Source organism: Zosterops lateralis (genome assembly GCF_965231275.1).
Source record: "Zosterops lateralis genome assembly, chromosome: 2".
Taxonomy (NCBI): domain Eukaryota; kingdom Metazoa; phylum Chordata; class Aves; order Passeriformes; family Zosteropidae; genus Zosterops; species Zosterops lateralis.
In genome coordinates this window covers 18,400,020-18,423,223 of record NC_139763.1, presented here as the reverse complement: position 1 = coordinate 18,423,223, position 23,204 = coordinate 18,400,020, and the positions used below count along the sequence as shown (strand labels likewise).

The window sequence follows — 23,204 nt, the reverse complement described above, 5'->3', positions numbered from 1 at the left end:
GTCTGGGATGATGAAGTCACTCTTTGTTGTATCACATGGGATAGGTAGGACTGGAAAAGTCAGGAGTACTGGATAAAGTTTTTCTTGTTTGCTCAGTAGTGGAACTTTGCTTTAGAAATTCCGATTCCTCTCTTGTCCCTACCCAGCATGCTGTGGCTGAAAGGATCAGCTCAGAACTGGTGAGCCTTAAGGACTGAAGTTTGCACTTCACTCAAGTGAGTTTGTCCTGGTAGTTACTCATGAACAGCAGGAGACACACCAAAAATGAACTCTGCAGTTTTCCAGCTCATGAAAGGTACTCTCCAGCTGGGTGCAAATGTCTTATTTCTTATTATACCTAGGGGAGAGTGCAAACTGAAAATAGGGCAGAGGAAGTTAGAAAGAGACAGGAAACGGTGTTCTTATTTTTGAAGCTTTAAAGCAACAAGTAACTTTTCAAGAACCATCTGCCACAGGCACCAGCTTTTGTTTTCCAGATTATTTTAGAAAATGGTGATTTTTTCATTGGATGTGTTCTGGCCCATCTAATTTTATGAAAAAAAAAAAAAAAAAAAAGGTAGTGAAAAAATTGTCAGACATATGTTAATGATAAAATCTAATGATAAAATCTACAGGGAAAATAGACTTCAGAAGGAGTATGTTTAACCTAAGCTGCCCCTAGCCAAGACTCCAGAAAGAGAGTGAAAAGCCACCACAACCCCAAGACGCAGGCTTAGGCAGCACAGGAGAAAACTTTGCCCCAAATTGGTTCCTTTGTTCTTTAATTGTAGAACAATTATCTATCCATGCTCAGAGCCAGGACCCAGTAAGGCCTTGGCCTCAGGGTTTCTCACTGCTATGATGGCCAGGTCCTCTTTCCAATGGAGGAAGTGAAGACACCAGAGGGGAACACTTTCTGATTCATCATTGCCAGGGATCTGTCATGATGCTTCATACCAGTCCTGAGTTCTGTCTCAAGCCTCATTTTCAACAGCAAACTATTTCAGTGTTGGTAAATATAAATTAGTATTTCTACAAGAGAATGAAGGGGTTGAGCAGCTATAGGCAAGCATAATGCAGGCTGAGAGTGCCAGCCCTATGTATCCATGTATTCCTACCCTCACTAGCAGCCGTGCTCGCCCTGTGGATCTCCAGAGCATACTACACCAGTTGTATCAAATTACACGGTAAATTGGTGAGATGGGCAAGTGTTCAGTAGGATCCATGAAATGCATATTTACATCTGACCCAATTAATCCCATTCTCCACAGGGGATAGAAGCTGCTATTTGAATGTAATTAATTGTGAAGCATTCTGTAATGATGTTGTCCAAATGACATTGTTCAAAACCAAATTGTATTAACCAGACTGCTAAAAGCTCATTCTCTCTCAAGTCTGAAAAACTTCATGGGTTTCAGTAAAATCCAGTTTTTACAGTACTTTTTAAAAATTGGTGTTGAAACCATTTATTTCCCCACCTTTTTTTTTTCTTTGCCTGGGGCAAAACAGCCTTGTTTATAGTCATTCCTGTTCAAGTTGACAGCTTTTCTTACAGCAAACTGATCACTCAGAGCCTGATTCTGACACCTGTGTCTTGATTTAATGATCAGATGTATTCATTTCTCTTGATTCTTCGCAGGAGAAAGATGTTATTTAATGTAATATGGTATTTGTACTTGGGTACTCTTTTGACCTGATATTTTAATTTGTTTGTTTGTGTTTGGGTTTTTGTTGGTGGTTTTTTTTTGTGGGTTTTGTTTTTGTTTGGTGTGGTTTTTTTTGTTTTTTTTTTTTTTTTTTTTTCCTGGTGGGAGTATAACACTAATCTTGCACTCCATGTTCCTAGAAGTAGATGGATAGGTGAGGAAGGAGATTTTCTTTGCTACAACATGAGGAGGAGGCTAGGGATAGTTACACTGGAAGGAATAAACATTTTGAAACCCTAAATATTCTGAGCACTTGTTGCTAAGTCTTGCCAGAGTCCTCACAAAGACTCATTTCAAGTTGGGAGCACCTGAAAACTCCACGCCAAGCCCAACCATAAGTCACTAAAAATTCACTCTCTTCCACTCTCTGTGGACTCCCAATGGTATCTCAGAGGTGTCCCCTGGCTCTTCCCACACTACATGTCTTCGTTTCAGCAGGATCAATGTCACAAAGGACTTACTATTGAAAAGTTCAATTTTCCAGTGGCTGCTTGAATATATCTGGCATACTGAGCATATCAGACTGTTTTTAGCTCCTGGAGAAACAGATTGGAAAGGTCAAAAAAGGCTGCTGTGTTTGCCAGTACATATGAGATGCCAGAACTCCAGAATCCTACCTGTGTATTTCTGCATCAATCCTATAACTTCTCTCCGAGCAAGGAAATAACTATTAAAGTCATTTAATTTCTAATTTGTATAGGTAATTTTTCACACAGATACTGTGTGTACATTTGTACATACAAATAATCCACCCACGTAACTGAAAATTTTTTACCAAGCGTCCAAGGTTTTCTTCTCTGCAATAACATGACAAGACTCTTAGGAAACGTGACACCTTTGTTTTAATGCTTCACCTCACTCTCTTCAAGTGGTTCTCCATGTGTGTTCTAATATAACCCTTTCTGCTAGTCATGTGGAAGTGCTCTGCCTGTGACTGATTCATTCATTTTCCTGTTAAGCCTTTGTAAGCCTGCTGGGGGTGGAGACTTGCTTTCAGGTTCTCTGTAATCTTCATCTATCAAAAGAATAACTACTTCAGAATAGAGATCACAAACTCTGTTCATTAGAGAGTTGCACAAATGTGAGATCTTGCACACCATTCTAAGAAAGAAAGTTGTGCATTTCCTCTTCGGGATGTAAAGTCTTACACGCATCTGCAAGCAGCAGTCTTGACACTCTCTAGCACAAACTTTGCAAGAATTTTATCTATCTGTTGTCTGTTAACTTATGCCAGTTTTCTTTCTGAATTCCTCAGTGGGATCAGACACCAAGTATAATCATTTGCCACATCAGCAGAATTTTCATCTTCTAGGCTTTTTTTTTTTGTTTGTTTGCTGATTCTCACAGGAAAGAGAAATTCTAGTGTCTAATCAAGTGTGATGCCACTACAGCCTGGTGAATGGCTCTCGCAGAAGACAATGGCCTTTCTTTCAAGATGCAAGCTCTTGCTCCATCTTTCCAGAGGAATAGAGGCAAATTATTCACTATTTGACTGCAACTTCCTTGTCTGACCATAATGATAGCTAATCTTCCATCAGATAGGTCCCTCCTGGGGACCTACAAATACCTCCAAGGCATTTATTTTGGAACACACACATGTATATGTGTGTGTGTGTGTGTCCAAGACAAAAAAAGTAGAGGAGGCATAACTTATTTTAGATATTATTCTCCCTACATTAGCTTTACACTGAATTTCCCACTGAGGTCTCTGGATTTCTTTTGAGTCTGTCTACTTAGTAATTGCCAGTTTTCCCATATATTAGCATATCCTGCCATGCCTGGGCTTCAGCTTTCCTGAATCTATTAATTCTGGTTCTCCTTTTGAGCATCTTACATTCGGGTATCATGCTTCTCACTCCAGGTAGCCTCACCAATATTTCTAGCTGTGAATTCTCTAGAAAAAGTAAAGAGGATTAAGAGTTTTTTTAAAATTTGTCTGCTACTTTCAAAATTATTGCTCCATATAGCTTCTTTTTTAATTACTTCTCATTTCTTTCCTACCAAGCATGATCTGAGATGCTCATCCTCGTTTGCAAAGCTGTTTTTTGGTTTCTCAACCTACTCACTGTGTTTTTCAAGTAGCATTTGTTTTTAGCTTTACTTTTCTAGCTAGCAACAGTCTAATTTCTTATTATGGACCCCAAAGAACTGGATTCCTATCAAAAATAATATATATCTCTATTACAGATTTTTTTTAAAAAATGTTTGTAAACAATTGTTTTAGTAATGCCTATGGAAAAGCATAACATTGAATTCAGATTCCTATTTTCAGGTTTACATCTTAGAAAAAACAGACTTGTCAACTTTTCAAGCTAAGCATGCAGCATTATAGTCATAAAGTGAAGGGATTTGGTAGGAACATTTATTTGGGTCATTACCCAGACTTTTGAGTTGAATGGCCAGTGTACCTCTGAAATTCATGAGGCAGTTGTTCAGCAACTAGCCACATCTCTGTGCTGTGGGAAGCTCAATCTGGAGATGACAAACTCCAAGAAGGCTGTCCTGTGTTGGGCCAGGGCTCTCCCTTGCACAGGAAGCTCTGTGTGGCAGCAATATGTCCTTGATGCATCCTCCTGGGCTCCAGGACTTTGCAGCTCAAGGACTTTCTAAACCAGAGGTGGTATTTTTGTGATGAGCAGACTTTGCTATTTATGGATAGAGCAGTCAGTTCAATGTGATGATTTATGAATTATTAAAATACTTTTCTAAAACTTGCTATGAGTTGTTCATATTAGGTCTGCAGCACTTGTGGGACTAGGAGTATGTATGGCCACAGGAGTCAACAGGAGTGCACACCAGGAGGGAAAAGGGTATTGGAAGTGGAGGAAGATCTTGTGTGAGGTGAATCCAAAAATAGGAATAACCTAGGCTGTGTATTAGATGAAAGCAAACAGGATGACTAATGGTTTTGCAAACTGTAGCACAAACTCAAGTGTTTGGTGGGTATTTGTCATGAGCAAAGTAACCCTGAGTTCAGTGATTGTGCCTGCAAGGAAGGCAGTGTTGAAAGAGAAAGGAGGGGAGATAGTTGTGCTAGTTTTTTTCCTTATCTGATGTATTTCTGTTTGCACAATTACATGAACAACAGCAGGAACAGAATTGGCACGTTTAGATATTTAGAATAAGACAATTTCGTTCTGCCATTTCAGGTTTCTCAGATGGTGGTTGGTGGGTGACTGGTGATCCTTAGCCCATGCAAAGAAGAAAAAGCAATGGGGAAACAAGATTATTTCCTCCCGCAATTAAGAGCATTTAAGAAATGAAGTCATTAAACACTAAGTCAGTGCTGCTGTTCCAAACCCTCACCTTGGATTTAGATTTTATGTAAAAGCAATTGATTATCTAGCTGTTGCCGTTCTCTTTTAAAATGTCTTTGAGCACTGTCATTTTGTTCCTTATCTTGAAGATGTCCTAGATTTGTCTGTCATGAACTCTGGTGGAGTCAGTTTTGTATTTTTTTGCCAATGGGTTGGTCGTTTATTATTCTGCCCTTACTGTTACCTGTGCTGGATGTTCATGCAATGGAGACACAAAATGTACTTTTGTCACAGGGACCAAACAGGAGTGTGAAGAAAAAGTAATAAAAAGTCCAGAGAGAGTAGCTTTTTTCAGGCACAGAAAATGTTGCCTTGCTTCCTAAATGTAAATACTTCTTTTTTTCAAGTTAGCACAAAGGATGTTTTTCCCCAAATACATGACAGCTCTTTTAAGATGCTCTGGTGCAGTATGCTGCTGTTCTTTGACTTCTAGATTTTGGGGATGCCTGTTTATGTTGCCTGTCTCTTACTTGCTCTTTGATCTTTGTTCACTTTCCCTTGCGGCTTATATCATGTTATTTTGTTGTAAAAAATAATCTATTTGAATTTTACTTTTTGATGCATGGAGACTGATGCTTTTGTCCCATTTCTCTGCTTTCCTCTTTTTTTGGTGTGTTCTCTTGTGGGTATTTGTGTAGCTGGGGTTGAATATCAGACTTATATCATGACAACAGATCTTTTTCATCAGATGCTGTGTTTGAATCTAACAGCTGCTATTTCACAAATATTTTTGAAGCCCATGTGAAGCTTAGTGATGTTTTTATTGCATGTGGCATCCCAGCCAGTGTTCTCAGCACTTCACTTTTTTTTTCTGTCACCGCTGTATCTTCCTTGATGCCACACCTGACTCTTGTCAGTCTGTCAAATATTTGCCTCCTTTAGCTGTGAAACAAGAACCTCATTCTCCCATGGTGAGGTCTCATTCATTTGGGGGGAGATAGAAAGGTATTTAGCCAAAATACCAGGGGTAGTACCAGGGGTACAGGGGGTGCCCAAAGGCTAATCAGTGTGACATGGTGGGATGCAAATTTTGACCTTTCTTTTACCATAAGTCTTCCCTTCTTGCCTTCTACCTCAAAGTGAAGATGTCTTAGGAATTTGTACCATAAGAATCTGGGGATCTTTTCTGCTGGCAGCTTTCAAACCTTCAAAGCAAAGAGGCTTAGACTTCAACCTCTTTGCATTTATAAAGCATTACAATTTAGAGCAAGCTGTTTGGCCTGGACAGTTATTGATTTCAATTCTGTTCTTCAAACTACAAACACAGAATTGTAGGATGGCAGTGAACAAGAGCAGAAAAGCCCTTGAGGGCCAGCTGGCAGAGCCAGCACCAGGCACTACACTGGACAATTTACAGTTGCTGAAAATATTAATCAGTGCTGTTAAAAATTCTTCTGTAATGTGCCCAATATATCAGGAGTGAGTTTAAAAGAGATTTGTCAGGGATTGCTCCTAAGGGAGAGTGTGAGCTGAATCATATCTTTTTGTGGATGCACTGACCCATAGTTGAGTATTACTGATTTACATCCTGTAATTCTCTTTGGCTTGCAAGTACTTCTGGAACAAAGGTGGCTAAAAGTCTCTCAACAATTATTTAACATTCTGGACAGGAATAGTGATAGGCTATGTCTGTCCCAAGAGCATTTAGTTCCCCTTCCTTCTGCAGCAACACAGATTACAGCTGCAGATATGCTGCTGAAATACAGCTACACACGTTTGCATTTTGTAACTCATCCCAATCTTCTACTGAGATGTCTGCTTTTTGTCTCTGGGATCTCCTTCTTTCTCAGCTGCCCTTCACACTTTAGCCCCTTTTAGAGGCTGCCCCTGACTTTAACTTCTGTCTGGACTGAGGAAACAATTTCTGAACACATAAATGAGGAGCCAAGATTAATCCAATACTTATTTTGACAGAGATATATAACCCATAAATGCATTATACAGTCTAAAAACAACCTGCCTGAGCAATTAGCTCAGTAATCAGACATTTTAAAACAGTGGCAGAGGAGCAGTGCTATGGATTATGGTGCACAATGATTTACATTATTTAATAAAAAAAGCATGCAGAATTTTAATTACAATCAGGAGATTTTACATTTGCTGCAAGTACTCATGTGGGTTGCTAATGTGACAACTGTGGTGTGATGAGGAGGGACCACACAAGGAGAGACTTGAAAACTGGCAGATAGGAATACAGAGACTATTCCATTTCAGGCCTGCAAGAAAACACATTTCTGCAATGAATATGTGAAAAGAGGGAAGTATTGGATTTCTGTGTGAGGAGCTGACAAGTCAGACAAACAGCAGCCATATATTATCTGTGACGGTGAAAAGATCACATCACTTATAACCTTTGAAGCAACAGGAAAACTGAACACAGCATCATTTTATAATGATCTAAGAGAGAACCATCTCTTTTTTTCCCCTCCCTGGTTATATATAGCTGTTAGAGAGAGGCCTGCTGAGCGGAAAATGGAGCATATGATCAAGGGCAGTCCAGTGAGTCAATTTACTGACTAATACTGTAGATTATCATGTCAAATATATAGCACCAGCAGTATGAACAATAATGAAGCCTAGTTTATTTCTTTCCTGTAAATTGAAAGGAAGATATGATTGGAGTTGTCACACCTTGGAAATATGAGCGAAATTCTCTTAATCATCCAAAACAAATTGCTTTATTCTTTATAGTGACTTTTATTTTAGGATCCATTCTTAAGATTGGCAAGCTGAAACCATCTATTTAAACATGTCAAACATGTTTAAAATATCCTCTAGACCACTGTTCCCTCAGGTGATGGTTCAATGGTCTAACACTTGAAAATACCTGCTCCCTTCAGACCCAAAGAGGGAATAACTCAGTCTTTTTTCCTGTGGGAAGAAATCATTCAGCACAGCACCATGCAGAGACACTCTAAATAAACTCCAGTGTCATCAGTAAAACATCCAACCATGAAGCCAGCAGGGCAAAACACTCGTGGAAACCCCAGATGGCCACTGAAGGGAGCCTTTCCTTGCCTGGTTTTCTATTTTCCTACGTTTCAGAGTGTCAGTGAGCAATTATGAGGGGGATATTGCCAATATTGTGCAGTCTCCTTGGGTCAAACTGAATACCGCCTGAAGAGAAGTTACAATTAAGCAACCTGGTAAAAATTCCACTCCAAACAGAAGGAGTTAATTTTAATTTAGCTGTTTAATACCAGACTTGTGTTTTACTGGTTTCAAAGCTCCGGGTGAAAGTCTGATTGCCTGTGGGTTTGTCAAAATCCAAGTGTGAGCAAAAACTTAGGGAATTAACATTTGAATTGCAAATCACTGCCATTCCTTTGGGGTTAAGAATCATAATCGATGTTATTGATTTCTAAAGTCCTTTGTCTAAGAATAGAGATGAGTAACTGAAGAGACATTTACTAACTGTTTGCTAACAGTAAGTCACAAAGCCCAAATATTGCGTGACTGTTAAATATAATTTCCTGAAACTGGTGAGTAAACTCTTACAGAAATTAGCAGTGTGTTATAAATTTAGCACATATAAGGAAAAGCAGATGGTACTGCTGTGATTGGACATGTCATTGGAGTATTCCAGAGCATGCCAAGTCTTTAATCTATCACTATTTGCGTATACTACCACATTACTCAGTTTTCAGTAGACTAGAACAACATGTGCTATGTACAAACAACAACTCTTTTTTTCTGAGCTTTAAACTTAGAATAAAAATGAAATTCCATTTGCTGGTTTTGCAGCACTCGTGATCCTTTTCCAAAGCCTCCAAAAGGTTCGTGCTGCATGTTCTGGGTGGTCAGAACACAGTCACAGATTGCTGCACAGGCCCACGAACTTGGTGATTTCAGCTTTCTGTGCCAGCAATGGGACAGTCTGCATATCATGAACAGTAGATCAAATGAGAAGCATCATGTCTCAAAATGCTTTATGGTACTGGATACTCTTTGAGCAATTATCAACTCTGTGAATATCCAAAAGCAGAAGGTTTTAATTAAAAAAAAAAAATCAACAAAAGAAAACTAAACCTAGTTCCTGGCTATTAAAAAATAGAGTAACACCTCTCCATTTAGAGGTGGTCTTGGCAAGGTGGAGTTCTACTATTATGACTTGCTTTTCTTTGGAGGAAGATAATTCAGCTGCAAAGAGCATAAAGGGCCAAAGCAGATAGGACTTAAAGAAGGAACTAAATTTTGCAAGTGGAAGGTATAGGCCACATATAAGGAAAACAGTGAGGATGAAAGCATCAAAGAGGTGGTAGGCAAAAACAGGTCTGGGAATTAGTGAGGCAAAAAGTGTTGGAGAAAAAAATTAAAAAGGAATTAAAAAGAGAAGAGGCAGTTGCAGAAATAAGGAGACAGGGAAGGAAAAGACCTTGAGTAGATGTCAACTTGCCTGTGTTTAACATTAGGAGTTCTAAGACGCCATTCATGTTTCCAGCTCAGAGGACAGCACATCAGTTTAATGCCCACCCATTCTGACTGCACAGTGTGTGTGATATATTAGGTTGTCACCAAACACCTCATCTTGTCTGATCTGGGCAGAATGCTCCTGCCTGGTACTTATGAAGCTCTTGATCAGTGATCAGTGAAGAAGAAACCTGTACTGTCTCTTGGGGCAGCCTGCTTTGCTTTGTTCTTTGGCTTATTGGCATCTTTTCTGAATTCAATCCTTCCCCTGCTGTTGTCCCTTCTCAAAAGTGGAACCTCAAGCTCAGGAGGTTGTAGGCAGTCACAGTGAGTCTTGACTTCTTCCATGAACCTCATGACAGGCTTCTCCAGAGCTCTGGCACTGCAAACACCAGTTTAGAATTACTCCAGGACATAACAAATGAAATATACAACATACACGTCTCAGGAAGGCTGCTGGCATAGCAACCCTTTATTTTTGTGTTTTCCTTGTGCACTCTCGTTTAGGTAAATTAATTGGGCATTTCTTCTCCCATTTTCTTCAATATTCTTGAACAAAACTTGAGTTCAGATAAACATTTGAGATCTTCTCGCAAGAATACCTTTTCCATGCTTCCACATTTCATCTCTCTGTACCTCTCAGTACTGACTTCTTTCATAAACAGTTAAATCTCTTGTTTCAGCTTATCCTTTTATCAGTTTTGCCAAGTAATAAAAGGCCATCACCAGGAGATCTGTTGCTTAGTTACTGGCCTGGGCAGATGGTCCTCCTGGAGAAATGCCAGCACCCCACCAAAGATCCTATTTATGGGCAGAGAGGATTGGGAAGGTTTAATGACCATTGCCTGTGTGTTCTATATCCTTGCTCCTCTGAACTACTGCAGGGGAAAAGCTAGTGTAAAAGTTAGCATTTGGAGAAGTTATTAAAAATTAATAATTAATAAATTCTCTGGAGAGTGCTCTTAATCTTAAAATAGAATAAAAACATTCTCACTAGGTGAACTTGCCACTAACTAATGCCTTCAGGGAATACATTGGAGGATTAGATTAAGTAGATGCCCACATCTATATGTAGGTACATGTATCTCCATGGATGGATGTATGCAGACTCTGTGTGTGTGTGTGTGTGTGTGTGTAATACAGTAAAAGAAAAAACTATCAAACCCAGTTTAAATGAAATATTATTTAATTTCCATTGTAGGCATAAGTCCAATGACCTTCTAGAATTTGTGGACTTATTACTAATCAGAGGAGAAAAAAAACCACCCCAACAATTCCATGTAGAGATTGCACTGCCAAGCTGCTATAGCATTGAGTGTCATTGATTTTTACCTCATGATGAATTTTTATTTTCCTGAGAATAAACAATATCAGAGTTTTATAGAGCAACCTTTACAGAAGCAAATAAAAAATGAAAATACAGAGGTCTATATATGTAGTAAGTTTCTAACACATTCAAACAGTCAAGATGTTTCTAAGATGCAACAATTTAATTTTGGAAACAAGTTTGAAGGGCAGATAGCTGGAAAATATTTTTTTTAGCCCAGTGATGCTTTGGACCTATGCAAGAATAGCTAGAGAAATCCAGATTGAGATCTTGACTAACAATGACAAATAAATGATATGGAAAGCCAGAAAGGGTAACTTGTGTAATAGAAGATAAGAAAATAAAATCAACCCCGAAATATTATTTATTGGAAGCCTGGTATTAAGAACTGATAACTGGAAAAGAAAGGCTTGTCCCCTCAGGAACAAAAAACACCCCAAACCAAAAACGATGAAACAAACAAAAAACCCCCCACAGCCTCCCCTGACCAAATTTATAAAATTAGCATGTGACCGCTTTAAGATTATTCAAATATTCTTGACTATTTTTAGTTACAGAAAATAAATTATTAATGTAATTTGCAATATTTAATTAATTTTGTTCAGTATTTGCATACATTAAATGCATGAATGTCTGAGAAAATCCTGGTAAACTCTGTCTGCATTTGCTGAAATTTGTTCTGGGTGTTTGTTGTAGAAAATGGCTTGAAGGAGAGAATCCACCACCAGAGAGGCAAAAAGCTTTTTCCTCTTCTTTCCCTTTGCCTCTCCCGTTCCTCTGCCCCTTCCTGGCACCAAGCAGGAGACCTCAGCAAGGTATGGGGATGTGCAGGTCCCAGAGCTTCATCCAGAGAGGACAGTGCCCACAGAGTGGGCTGCACATCAGCCCCAAGGAATGGGGGAGCTGAGACAATCACAACCTGAGCCATAAAACATCCCCAGCAATATATTGTTCTAGGGGGTAATCTGCAGGAATCCAATCATGACTGTTGTTTATGGGCCCTCTATGGACATTTATTTCTTTCTTAATTTTGGCTGACTGACTAATGAGGTGCTCTGAGATGGCACAGCCAGGGCACAGGAGTGGTCTAACAAAGTCTCCTAGGATAGTAACAGTTAAGGAAGAGGCCACTGAAAAAATTCACAAAAGTATGATAAAAATCATCTTCCTCAAAGTATTTAAATCTGCTCTGAGAAAAGGACCAGAGAACCTGACTGGAAAAATCCTCTGTAGAGGGTAGCTCAGATATTCCTCTGTGTGACTGGGGTATTTCAGCATGGGTGCCCCACAAGCTGCTGTGGCAGTTCCCCCATGCCCGTCACCCACCTGGGGACACTGTGTGCCCTTGTCCTGTGATATCAACCCTGCAACAGGTTTCAGGGAGGGAGAGAAGTGAAGTCTGAGGCTCAGACTTGAACACTGATGAAAGGAGGAAGGTGAGAGTCTGCTTGTCTCTCCTGAGATAGACATTTTGCAGAAAACAAGACAAAATGGAGTAAGTGGATTTTAGGTATGTTTCCATTGGTGTTTTATGTTTTTGACCTTCTAAAATTTTAGCAAGTGTAGTCTTGCTTTACATTGTTTAGTTTGATGTGCCCATGAACAGCTATTTCATGTTCTAGCTGAAATAGTCATGTATTTAAACACCAGCTTTCCATTTTACTCAGCCCTGCATGCAGACAGAATGAGCAGAAGTCAGTTGCCCTTTATCCAACAGATTTCTGGTCAGAGCAGATTATCCTTCAAATCTAGGTCACCAACATGTATTTGTCTGATGTAAAACAGAATAATGTGCCATTCCCACTGATAAACTGCCAACCACTTCTTTCTTTTGAGAGAGACTGGAAGAAGTTACCCGAGAGCAGTCAAGTCTCCAGACTGAGAGAATTTAATATCTAGTCAAAATATATCTATAAGTCTCACTGTATCTGGATATTTTAAGTCATTACTTTCATTTAAAATAAAGGGAAAAAATAAACCAAGACTTTCAGGAATCAATCTGCTGGGTTTTTAGGAGGAATGAATCTCTATCATAACATTTATGGTGCTTTGCAAAACAGTAGTTCATTTGGTTGTCCCTCCCCTAAAATGAAAACATTCATTATATTACATATGAAACTTGAAAGAAACTGAATAAGAAATTTTCATTAATTGTGTTTGCAAAATTTAGAGACAGAAGCCTTGCTTTACTAAAGAAAAGGGTTGGGGTTTTTTTTTGTTGTTTTTTTTTTTTTAGCGAATCACTCACCCTTACCGACTGTATAATCTTTAATATTAAAGTAATTCTTGAAAAATTTAGATTCTACTTATAGGTATTTCAAGCCAGGAAAATATTTTTGCTCGCAACATGTTTAAATTATGTTACTCTTTCAGTTGGATAATATTCAATTCCTACTTGAAAAGGGCGAAGCCGCATTAACTACCATTTCATTATTGCATTAACAACAGTTCACTTGCTGTACTTACAGTCTGCGTAAGTAAATCACTCATGCTTCAGAGATTTTTCTGCTGTTTATTGGAGACAGAACACACTACTAAACACAGGTTTCCAAAACGAACCTAAATTTGTCCATTGGAAACCCTCACCAAGAACAACAATAACCAATTTTTCATCCATTAATTAAAATGCCTATTTATAATCCACCAAATAAGGTCTTGATTCCATAAGGGATGGAGTTTAAATGAGAGCAAAAGCAAACCTCAGTGAGCAGGAAAATTGCTGTTAAGAGAAGCAGGAACGGGGTGAATGCCACTGTCACATGCAGAAAGATGGGTCCTGATGGAGTGTCATCTTGCAGTAGGGTTGGTCAGGGGCTGTTTATGTTTTTGATTAAACATCATGGTGAATATTTAGAAAAAACTATATTTAAACCAGATTCTGGGAAGTATTAGGTCTCTGCTTTGGGCAGGATTGAGGTGAGAAGGTGACAATTTTACATCACTTTCTGCTCCTCTGAAGTCTGGATTAAGAAGAAATGGGAATGATATCTGGCATAGGTGAGCTGAGATCCAGAGCTTTTCAGGCTGTAAGAAATCAGAGAAGTTTGTTAGCATCCTGTGATACCACCTTCCAAACACAGCTTTTCTAAGATGAGGAGGTCTCATCTATTTTCTTCTTCCTATTGCAAAAAAAATAAAGGCCTTTATAATCCTTGGTGCTCTTCTTTGTATTTTATTTACTTCCGCTATGCCTTCACTAGGCTTGAATGACCAAAAATATCTCGTGTCCAAAATATGATCACCCTGTGAGTAGATAAAATGGCAGAATGGCATTTTCTGTTTTGTTTGCCCTTTTCCTGACTGCTGCTTAGCAGAAGACTAATATCAGAATCATATATGTGGTAATTTCCCAAACTCACAAAAGAGAAAAAAACAAAAAAACCATTTTGACCCCACTACCATCTATGTGCAATTAGGGTTATCTTCTTCAATGCTTTACTTTGCACTTATCGACCCTGTATTTAATTTACTGCTATTTTTTTACTTAGTAACTCATCTTTTAGAATCCTTCTGGAAAGCCTGGCTTAGCTTTGTCTGCTTTGAATATCCTGTTTCACCTGTGTACCCTCCCTTGGGAACATTTGTCCCAGCTTATTTATAACTCAGTTCCTTTTGAGTGGTTCTCACACAGAGTTTTAGAGATCCCCTCCAGTGAATTCCTCAGTTATGACATCGATCTTTTACTGCTGAACTCCAGGACTGCCTTTTAAACAGTTAATCTGAGAAAGGACCTTCCCTCTCATCTCCTCACAATTGAATTGAATTGAATTTTAAGAGGCTTCTGTGAGGAACCAAAGGGGATTTGAAAGTCCAAACGTGTTTCTCAGCTCAACTATCTTCGTCCACATACTCAGTGACTCCTGAGAACTGAAACCATGTAAGCATGACTGTCTGCAAAACCCCACCATGAATTATGCAAAGTACTGAGAGGTGGGAGGTGTCTCAAAGTCATAAAGATGATTTAAGAATGAAATCTCCAAAGATATTTTAGTGTCCATTCCTTAATGATTCCATTTTGCATTCAAGTCTGAATTGATTCTGCGTTTCTAACTTTGTGCTTATGAATACCAAAAGTAAAATTTCTCTGATGTTCTCTATCCTATACCTAAAATTAATCATCTGTGTCCTTGAAATTTAATTAAACCAGATAGCCTTTTAAATAGTTTTTCCACCATATGTTGGAAAAAGAGTAGCAAAATTAAAAGAATAAATCACATCAGAAAGTAAATTAAATACACTGTTTGAAGCCAGCCTCTCTCTCATTTTCCTCATGTTAAAACTGAGTCAATGCTGACAATAAGCATTTAAAACTGGTGAGAACAAAGCACTTCAAAATGCATTGTACAGAAAGCTGAGCATGTAAGGCATTGAATGGGCTAGATTTTCTGAAGTGTTTTCCCAATTCTGATTGCTTTGGTGTGCGACTGGTAGTATGAAATAAATTCTAGCCCTGATGGAGTGGAAATAAAAGCTTTAAAAAAGGAAAAATTAAAAAAGAAAACCATTTCAGAAGTATTATCCCCATTTATATGTTGCTTACTGTAAAGCTAAGTCAAGAGAATTTAATGCCATCAATTTGAAAAGCACAAAAAAAAATCACTAATTCATAAAGGAAAATTAAAAATGAGAAAAATATGTAATTCTTTTTTAATGAAAATTGTTTAGAGCCAGTACCTAAGCCTGTTCATTATGACATCATAAGATGATATTCATAAACTTATGTTGTTGAAAAAGTATCTATACAAAGTATTTGCTCAAATCTCAGGAAATACAATTAGTTTTCAATGGATAATTCTTCTAAAATACTCAGGGTGTGAACATCCAAAAGAAAACTATCAAAAGAACACTCTATTCTCTTGCTATAATTTTTTTTCCATTTCTCATCCTGGTTTATGACCTTTTCCCCTATGCCTTAATCAAGGATAGATGGAGGTGTGATTCTATTATGTAACACCTAACTTCACATCCCTTTAGAAAGATAAAGTTAATAACTTCAATGGCAGCAGATTCTGCTACTCCAGTTGATGTCCAATGGCTTCCAGCTGCTCTTTGATTTTGGTTTTAAAATTTGTAAACACATAAATGGTCTGGGATTTACGCAAGTGAGATCCTGACCAGTTTTAAATCAATATGTTTTAAGTGTACTCCAATTAAAATAATGATAGAAATGTTTTAAAAGACATTTGGACTATTTTATTAGTGACTAAGGTAGTGAAGAGGTTGAAGATTATCAATTCATGAGCGTCCATGGTAGATATGTCAGAGAGTATGAAGTGAGTATGACCTTGAGAATGAAGAGTGACTCTACAGCCACACCAGAAGGTACTCAAGGTGAGTTGTGCAGTAGTTCACCAACCCTCTAGGTCAAAGGAAGACGTAGCCGGAACTTAAGGGAAAGCACTTAAGGTCAATTCTTTGTCTCACATTTTGAATTGTAATTTTAAAAAAGGTTCTTCATCAGAGTGTATAAATTAGTTTTTCTTTCTCTGTGACTATTCCCCTAAGTCCTTTATATGTAACAGGATGTTGGAAGATTATCTAAAATGTCAAATTGTAGTTTTGTCATAAGATTATGGTGGTTTAGAGACAGATTTTTTTAAACTACATCCATAATGCTAAAGTAAATCAGATGTTCCTGAGGCCAGATATCACCACATGGCTCATGATGGCACAGTGTAGCATCAGCGCCCAGTGGAGCAGATTTGTCTGGGAGAAAGCTTTTTGGTATGATCCACCCCAGAGTGAGCTAACACACAAGCAGCATGGACAGTGAACTTCCAGAACTTGGGCTGATTCCCCAACTCCCCTCAGCAGCATGGAGGAAGCCTTTCTGTCCCCTCTGTTTCATTTGGAGTGGAATCAGTTTAGGTGCTCAGTGGGTCAAAAGGACACAAGCCCCCTTCTGCTGTCTCATGGCAAAAGTTTCCTCTTAGCACAGACATGTGGGTCTTGATATCTCCAGGGTTTCATTTAGCTTTCAACACTATTGGCAAATTTCATTGGAAAGGGCAGAGATCTCACCACCCTGAGGGCTTTCAGGAGATGTCTGGTCAGGTAGGAGAGCTCTGATGAGGCCAGGTCTTGCCTGTGAGACTTGGCAGTGCTCAGAGCACAGGCACGTGCCAGACTGCAAAGCTCCTTCGACTCCTGGGGGATTTTACTGTTAAAAATCCCATGATGGTTATGAAACTGTGGCATCTCCAGGGCTGGAGGTGGGGCTGCAAGGCCTCTGGCTTTCCTTGTTTCTGACGGCACTTAAATGATCCAAACAGCTACAGCTTGGGTGTCTCTAGTGCTGTGTTTGTAAACGTATATCGGGCATAGTAACAAGTGGGTATAGCAAGACAATCCTATTTTCCTAATCAATTCTTTAGTCTTTGAAAAAGGTGTTCCTGATAAAGGTTAAAAAAACCCTTCATAAACACACTTTTTCTTTTTGCAACCAGCAAACAGCTCCATGTTGGGAAAACAGTAGCAAACAAATCCTGAGATTTATTAGGGAGAAGCAGATGCAAATCTGTTCAAGCAGAGAGGAAAACTGAGCATGTATCACTCATACTCCAGGTGAATGCTGTACCTCTTGTACCCTGGGTAATCCAATAGGGTAAATCCAATCTGCTGCAGTCCTAAACAAAAAGCTAACATGGGGACTGGACATGCTTCCCTCTGTCTTTTATGAGAAAGAATTGGCACAGACAACTCTCAGGTGAAAAAAGCAGGGCTCTAAATCCCATTGAGACATAAGTGGCTCCTTACAGTTAAGGGTTGGGTGCTGAATACCTAAAAGAATTTGATTTAAGCATCCCTGTCCCTAATCTCAGATGACTTCCCACTCCAGTTGCTACAGTGTAAGCACAAAAGGAAGGCTGTGACATTGAAGATGGATTGCTCAGCCCCATGTGACAAAGTTGTGATCCACCAGAGCACAGTGGAAGTCAGGACTCTCCAAGCTTGCGTTGAACTCAGTACTTTTTATTCTTCCCACAGATCTCTCAGGAGCAGCAGAAATTAAATTTTTAAAAAATGAATGAAGTACATATGGCAACACAGCTGCTGAAAATCTGTTACCCTTTTTAATCACCTCTCATGTCCTGGGCATGCATTTTATCCTTCAAACTCAGTAAAATGAAAAACACTGAGAGGAAGGCATCCCCCTGTATTACTGAGGGACTTGGTAGTGCTTTAAGTTATTAAGTCATGCAAGAGAAGCCTTGCCTAATAAGGCTATCCAGAACTTAGGTCTCAGTGGGTTCATCTTAAAAATACTTTGCATATTTATAATCACTAGGACAAGCAGAGTTTTTAGAGAGATACTGCAAACTGCAAATAAATAAAATTGAAAAAGGAGAGGACCATCCTTTTTCTTAATGATGGCGAACTTTTAAAATTTAAAGTTTATAAGCCCTGGGTAAGTGCTCAAAAAGCCTTGCAATGATGCAATTTCCCACCTACTTATGGATACACTGTAGAACAGACCTTCATGCTGATGTGACAGGGTCTCCAAAGCACTGTTTACTGCCTACCCTCCTTCCATAAGCATTCAATGCCATAAGCAGTCAGAGTGACTATTTCTCATTGAGTAGCCTTGAATCGCAGTACTGGTTATTTGCCTTTGTGTGTCAGCTCCAAGGTAAGGAGAGCAAGTTCAGTGATATATTCAGTTCCAGTCCTGGAACTGGGGAGAGAGAAAAATGCTACTATTGAAAGAGGTTCTTCTGTAAAGGAGCAGTGATTTACATCCTGAATAGGTGCAAATTATCCTCCCTTCCCACCTCCAAGTTCAGCCAATATACTCATTATTCAATATCTTGCTGCTGTGATGCTTTTTTTTTTTTTTTTTCCTTGCAGTTTTTGATTTTCTGCTAAGTTCAGAAGGCTGTGGTTTGGTAAGAGATATGAGGGAATATTTCCCATGAAGGATTGGGCTCCTTATCAGCCCAAGAAGTGGTCATTTTCAGTCAACAGTGAAGCATGTGTCGGTCAAAGAAAAGGTCTTTAACTAGAACAAGCTCTTGAACTCACAATTTATCCCTGCTGGAAAAAAAATAATAGACCTGCTTTGTCTGTTGGTTTTGAATCCTTCATGGAGAGTTTGCCAGTGACTGTTAACTTGTGTATTATTGTTCTATCAGACAGGAGAAACATCAGGGAGAATTTACCAGCACAGTCACAAGCCTTTCATCACACAGTTATTATAATGATAAAGTTCAGTGGTAGTTACCTCTCCAAAAACAAATATCACCCACTCAGACAAGAGAGAATGGATTTCTGCAGGGTGATGTTACATTAGCTTGTGCTACTGAACCTGACTCCCAGCTACCACTAAATCCAAGTGCCTAGTGCATTTTGAAGTACTGATTGTCAGAGCACTCCTGTGAGCAGGGAGGGACCATGATCTACCCTTGTTTTGTACATTTGAGATGGAGCTGTAAGGCTGCTGTGAGGTTGAGCAATGGAAACACACTGACATGAACTTGGGCCTCTGGATCTCTGGGTCATTTAATTCAGCCTTGCTGGAGCAGACACCCTGCTACCAACATGACCATGTTTCCTCCCCACAGAAAGCTCAAGGAGAGCAATATAAACCTGTGGAGTCAAATCTCTTCCCTATAGGGCTGGAATACAGCTTGCTGCTCAGGGTACTTGATTTAGACATAGTTAGAAAAATTAAAGCTCAGATTCACAAACACTGGAAGCCACCTGATTTCCACATATTTTCATGTGGGTTTTAATTTCTTGTTTGTCTTCAAAACCTGGACTTTGTATCATTGCATAACCAGGTAATTTGCTGAGGTGCTTTGGAGGGATGCACCTCAACTGCTCAACTACATGGCATGCTCGATAGACAGGTGATTGTATGTCTTATTTGTCCTCTTTATCCTCCAGGAAGACGAAGTTGCTCGTGACAGTCGGTTCAATTTCAGTGGCTATGGCATGGGCCACTGCCTCCAAGTCAAAGATGGCACAGCAGTCAAGGCCACGCCACCCAACCCACCCCCGGCACCACCAAAGGATTCAGATTCCATCAAAAAGAAGTTTGTTGACCGTGCAAAAAGGATTGATACAATATCCCGTGCTGCGTTTCCACTCGCCTTCCTCATTTTCAACATCTTTTACTGGATTACATACAAAATTATACGGCATGAGGACATTCACAAGAAATAGGCAACTCTGGTTTGCCAGGACTTCTTAGCCAAAGTGATCTACATGTAAATAAACAGTGAAATGTCTTTCTGTCATATGGACTAAGGATTTCTTCCCCACTCCCCCAGAACACTGGAGAAAAAATTAGCAAAGAAGAAAAGAAGTGTAGAAGGAAAAGTGATTCTGTGACAAAATATGCTGTGAGACCAGTCGAGAGGCTCTCCCTAAACACTCCTGGTGTGTTCTTCCAGATTCAGCATTGATCAGACATCTATAATGGGGGCCAAATTTTACCCAGCTTTATCACAAAGATATTACCTTTCAGAACAAAAGAGAATCAGAAAACAAACAATTCTCCTAAAACATCTATCAAGAGACTGTGGTGGCTACAGTACAGTGAGTTATAAGGACCAAAATTTTTCAGGATAATGTTGCCTTTCTATTTGAAACAAGTCTACTGAGCTACATTCCATGACCACGTCTGTAGGTAGTGGTTTCACCAAGGAGTCCTTTTGTGGGTTGTAAATTATTTCTACTGATAGAGGAGAGGGAAAAACAAAAGAAGAAATTTATACTTTACTATCCTTGTGGGTGTGCATTTTAATATTATCTTGCTTTACTAGCATTGTAATTTTGGGATTGAACTTGTGTGTCATGTGATTTATTTGGTAGTTGACACTCCAAAACCAGAGAAACTGCCTGGTTTATTTCTGTTGGGAGACAGTGCACTTATTTAATTTTATTTCTGCTGATTTTACATGCAACTTGAGGTGCCAAACTGTATTTTACCTATTGTGCTACCCTGTACCACACTACTTAGTAAGAACTTGTTTCCTCAAAGGTGTAGCTCAGTTTAGCATTGAGTTTCTATTATTGCTCTCATTGTAGCTGCAGTCAATAGTTCTATAGGTAAACACAACTTGTTTACAGACCTCTAATTTATATCTTTACTCAAAGTGGCTATCATTTTAAATATCATTAATTAACCTAAGAATTTTAAAACTGTACTGTGATTTTCAGAACCTGTTACCTTTTGGTGCCGGATCTGCGTTATTCAAATCCTTGCTACATGTTTTAAAGTAGAAAATTAAAAAAAAAAAAAGGTAAAAAAAAGAAGAAAAAAAGATGGTATTTTTGCTTACATGGAAGAAGACAACCTGTAACATAAGATGAGTAAAACATTAAAATTTTACACTTGCTGTAAAAGGGTTTATTAAAAAAAGCTATTTGTTCAATTTCAATAAAGCTAAATGTGGTACTAACATTTCTTCACTCTTTTCTTCATTTGCAGCAGCTGCAGGAGCAGCAGGGCTCTTCGTGCCACAGCCCAGCTCTTCCACTGCTCTGTCAGCAGAAAGAGGGTGAAAAACAGCCTTCTGCTGACATGACTTAGCATGCCAAATTTTTCTAGCTATCCTGCAGCAAAGGGACTATTGCAGCCCCTGGGAGTATGTCAAGGACTGTCAGAAGTGTGTCTAGGATATGATGAGAGCATTTGTAGAACAGTTGTATGTGCTGAGCCAGGCTGGGGGAGGCGGGACATTGCTCCCCTCTCACAGCATCCCTGCACAGCAAGAAATACAGCCCAGCTTCACATGTGCTGTACCTGGCTTGGAGGTGTCCTGAACTTTCTTCTGGCTTTCTTACAGCTTTACCATTGTGGTGAGCTGAAGGACATGCTAAGATGGTCTGTGCCAGGTGCTTCTTATAGACATGGGAATGACCAGTAGTTTAAAAGCAAATTAAAAACTTCATTCAGATTTCTGCTCTTCCCTTGTGAGGCCCAAATACACACACTGTAGCTGCCCAGTACAGACATTTTTTCTCACTACCCTTATAAGATGTGGTACTGAGACACACTGAACCTTCAGCATCTCTCACTCTGCTTTTGCCCCTGGACTAGCTTCTGCTGAGAGAATACAGGTTCCACAGCCCATCTGAGCCTGTATTTGTGTATTTATGTGTCTGTGTCAGCCCATGTCTCTCCACATGGCTGCCTGTAGCTACCAGCATTTGTTCCTCCCCAGAATAGTGGAGGGAACCTGGAGGTTGTGACAACTCTGATTCCTGAACGATAAATTGATGACAAAAAGCCAGTCATGCATTTTATCTTCCCCTACCCTCTTCAGCTTTGTAGACTCTTCTCTTGCTTACACCTCTAATAGAATTGGCAACATCACCTCCACCTTGTTGAGACTGTGGATCCAGATGTGACTGACAGCCCCAGAAAGGGTAACAAGTGAGAACTCAAAACAACTCTCCAAACTATTCTGCTTTGAAACACAAGCTTTTGATGCAAATTCAAGTATCATAATATTTGCAATTTTTATAGTATTAGATTTGCTTTTATTCATTTTTAAAGTGGAACAGTATTTGATTGTAGATAATGTAGTAGAGGAAAACCCCAGCACTATCCCAGTACCATGACTTATGGCAGGGTGAAATACCCAGCTGTAAATCATATTTATATGGGAAGTTAGGAACCTTCACTGGTACATAAATATTCAGACCCCACTTTTACTGACTCCTTGTTCCAAAAGCAGTGCTTCAAATGAAGGTGTAATGCCAGCAATAATCAGGATCAATCCTCAATGCCCAGATGTGTTGCAGAGATTCTCAAGAATGTCAGAGCCTACTGCTCACAGCTTTCCCAAATGACTGCAGACTACTGCAATAAGAATGCAAACCTACTCTCAGCTAATGGATACCTTTATGCCCCTTTTCGTGGTGAAGCTCCTGTGCCTCCAGCATCCACATCACAGATTCAACTGCACTCTTTGCAGGGCTTGGCTATTAGCATTAATTAAATAGTTCACTAAAATATCTTGCTGATCAGATCTGAGGTTTGCTGACAGTATCCATGGGAAGGTTGCTCTGCTGTCTCTTTCTGTATAAATTTTGGTCCAGTCATGAGAATAATCTGTGCACAAAATTTGAATAGGTCAATTAGTCAATTAGTCATAAATATTGAAATTATCTAAGTAAATTTTGGAAACAATGTGTGCAAATGAAGAAGGCCTACCAAACAGGACAATTAGGAATGGCCACATGGTACAGAAAAGCTGCCACGTGCTGGCTAGCAGCCTGTGAACCCTCTGACACAGAGATGGTTTGATACTGGCCATCTATTAAAGAATCTTCTCTCAAAGAACGTGGCTGTCACCAGAAAGTGGTCAATGAACTGCCTGCAGACAAAACATCAACTAACAAGGATAGCAGGACACAACTTTCCTAAACAAAATTTTAGTAAGGTTAACAGAGAAAAAAAGACTCAAAAAATTATCACCTTGCACTCAGGGCAGCAGCAGAATTAAAAAGTGA

At 39.2% G+C, this 23,204-nt stretch overlaps 1 protein-coding gene across 2 annotated transcripts in view; it reads left to right on the top strand.

The window, feature by feature from the left end:
- Nucleotides 1-19,904, top strand: part of GLRA2 (glycine receptor alpha 2) — a gene marked incomplete at both ends in the record, with an annotated part of 120,638 nt that extends 100,734 nt beyond the window's left edge. For both annotated transcript variants that reach the window (XM_083881399.1, XM_083881398.1), the window contains one exon: nucleotides 19,626-19,904. In XM_083881399.1, coding sequence (XP_083737525.1) covers nucleotides 19,626-19,904 — 279 coding nt within the window. The remainder of the gene's footprint in view (nucleotides 1-19,625) is intronic.
- Between the last annotated feature and the right edge of the window lie 3,300 nt (nucleotides 19,905-23,204).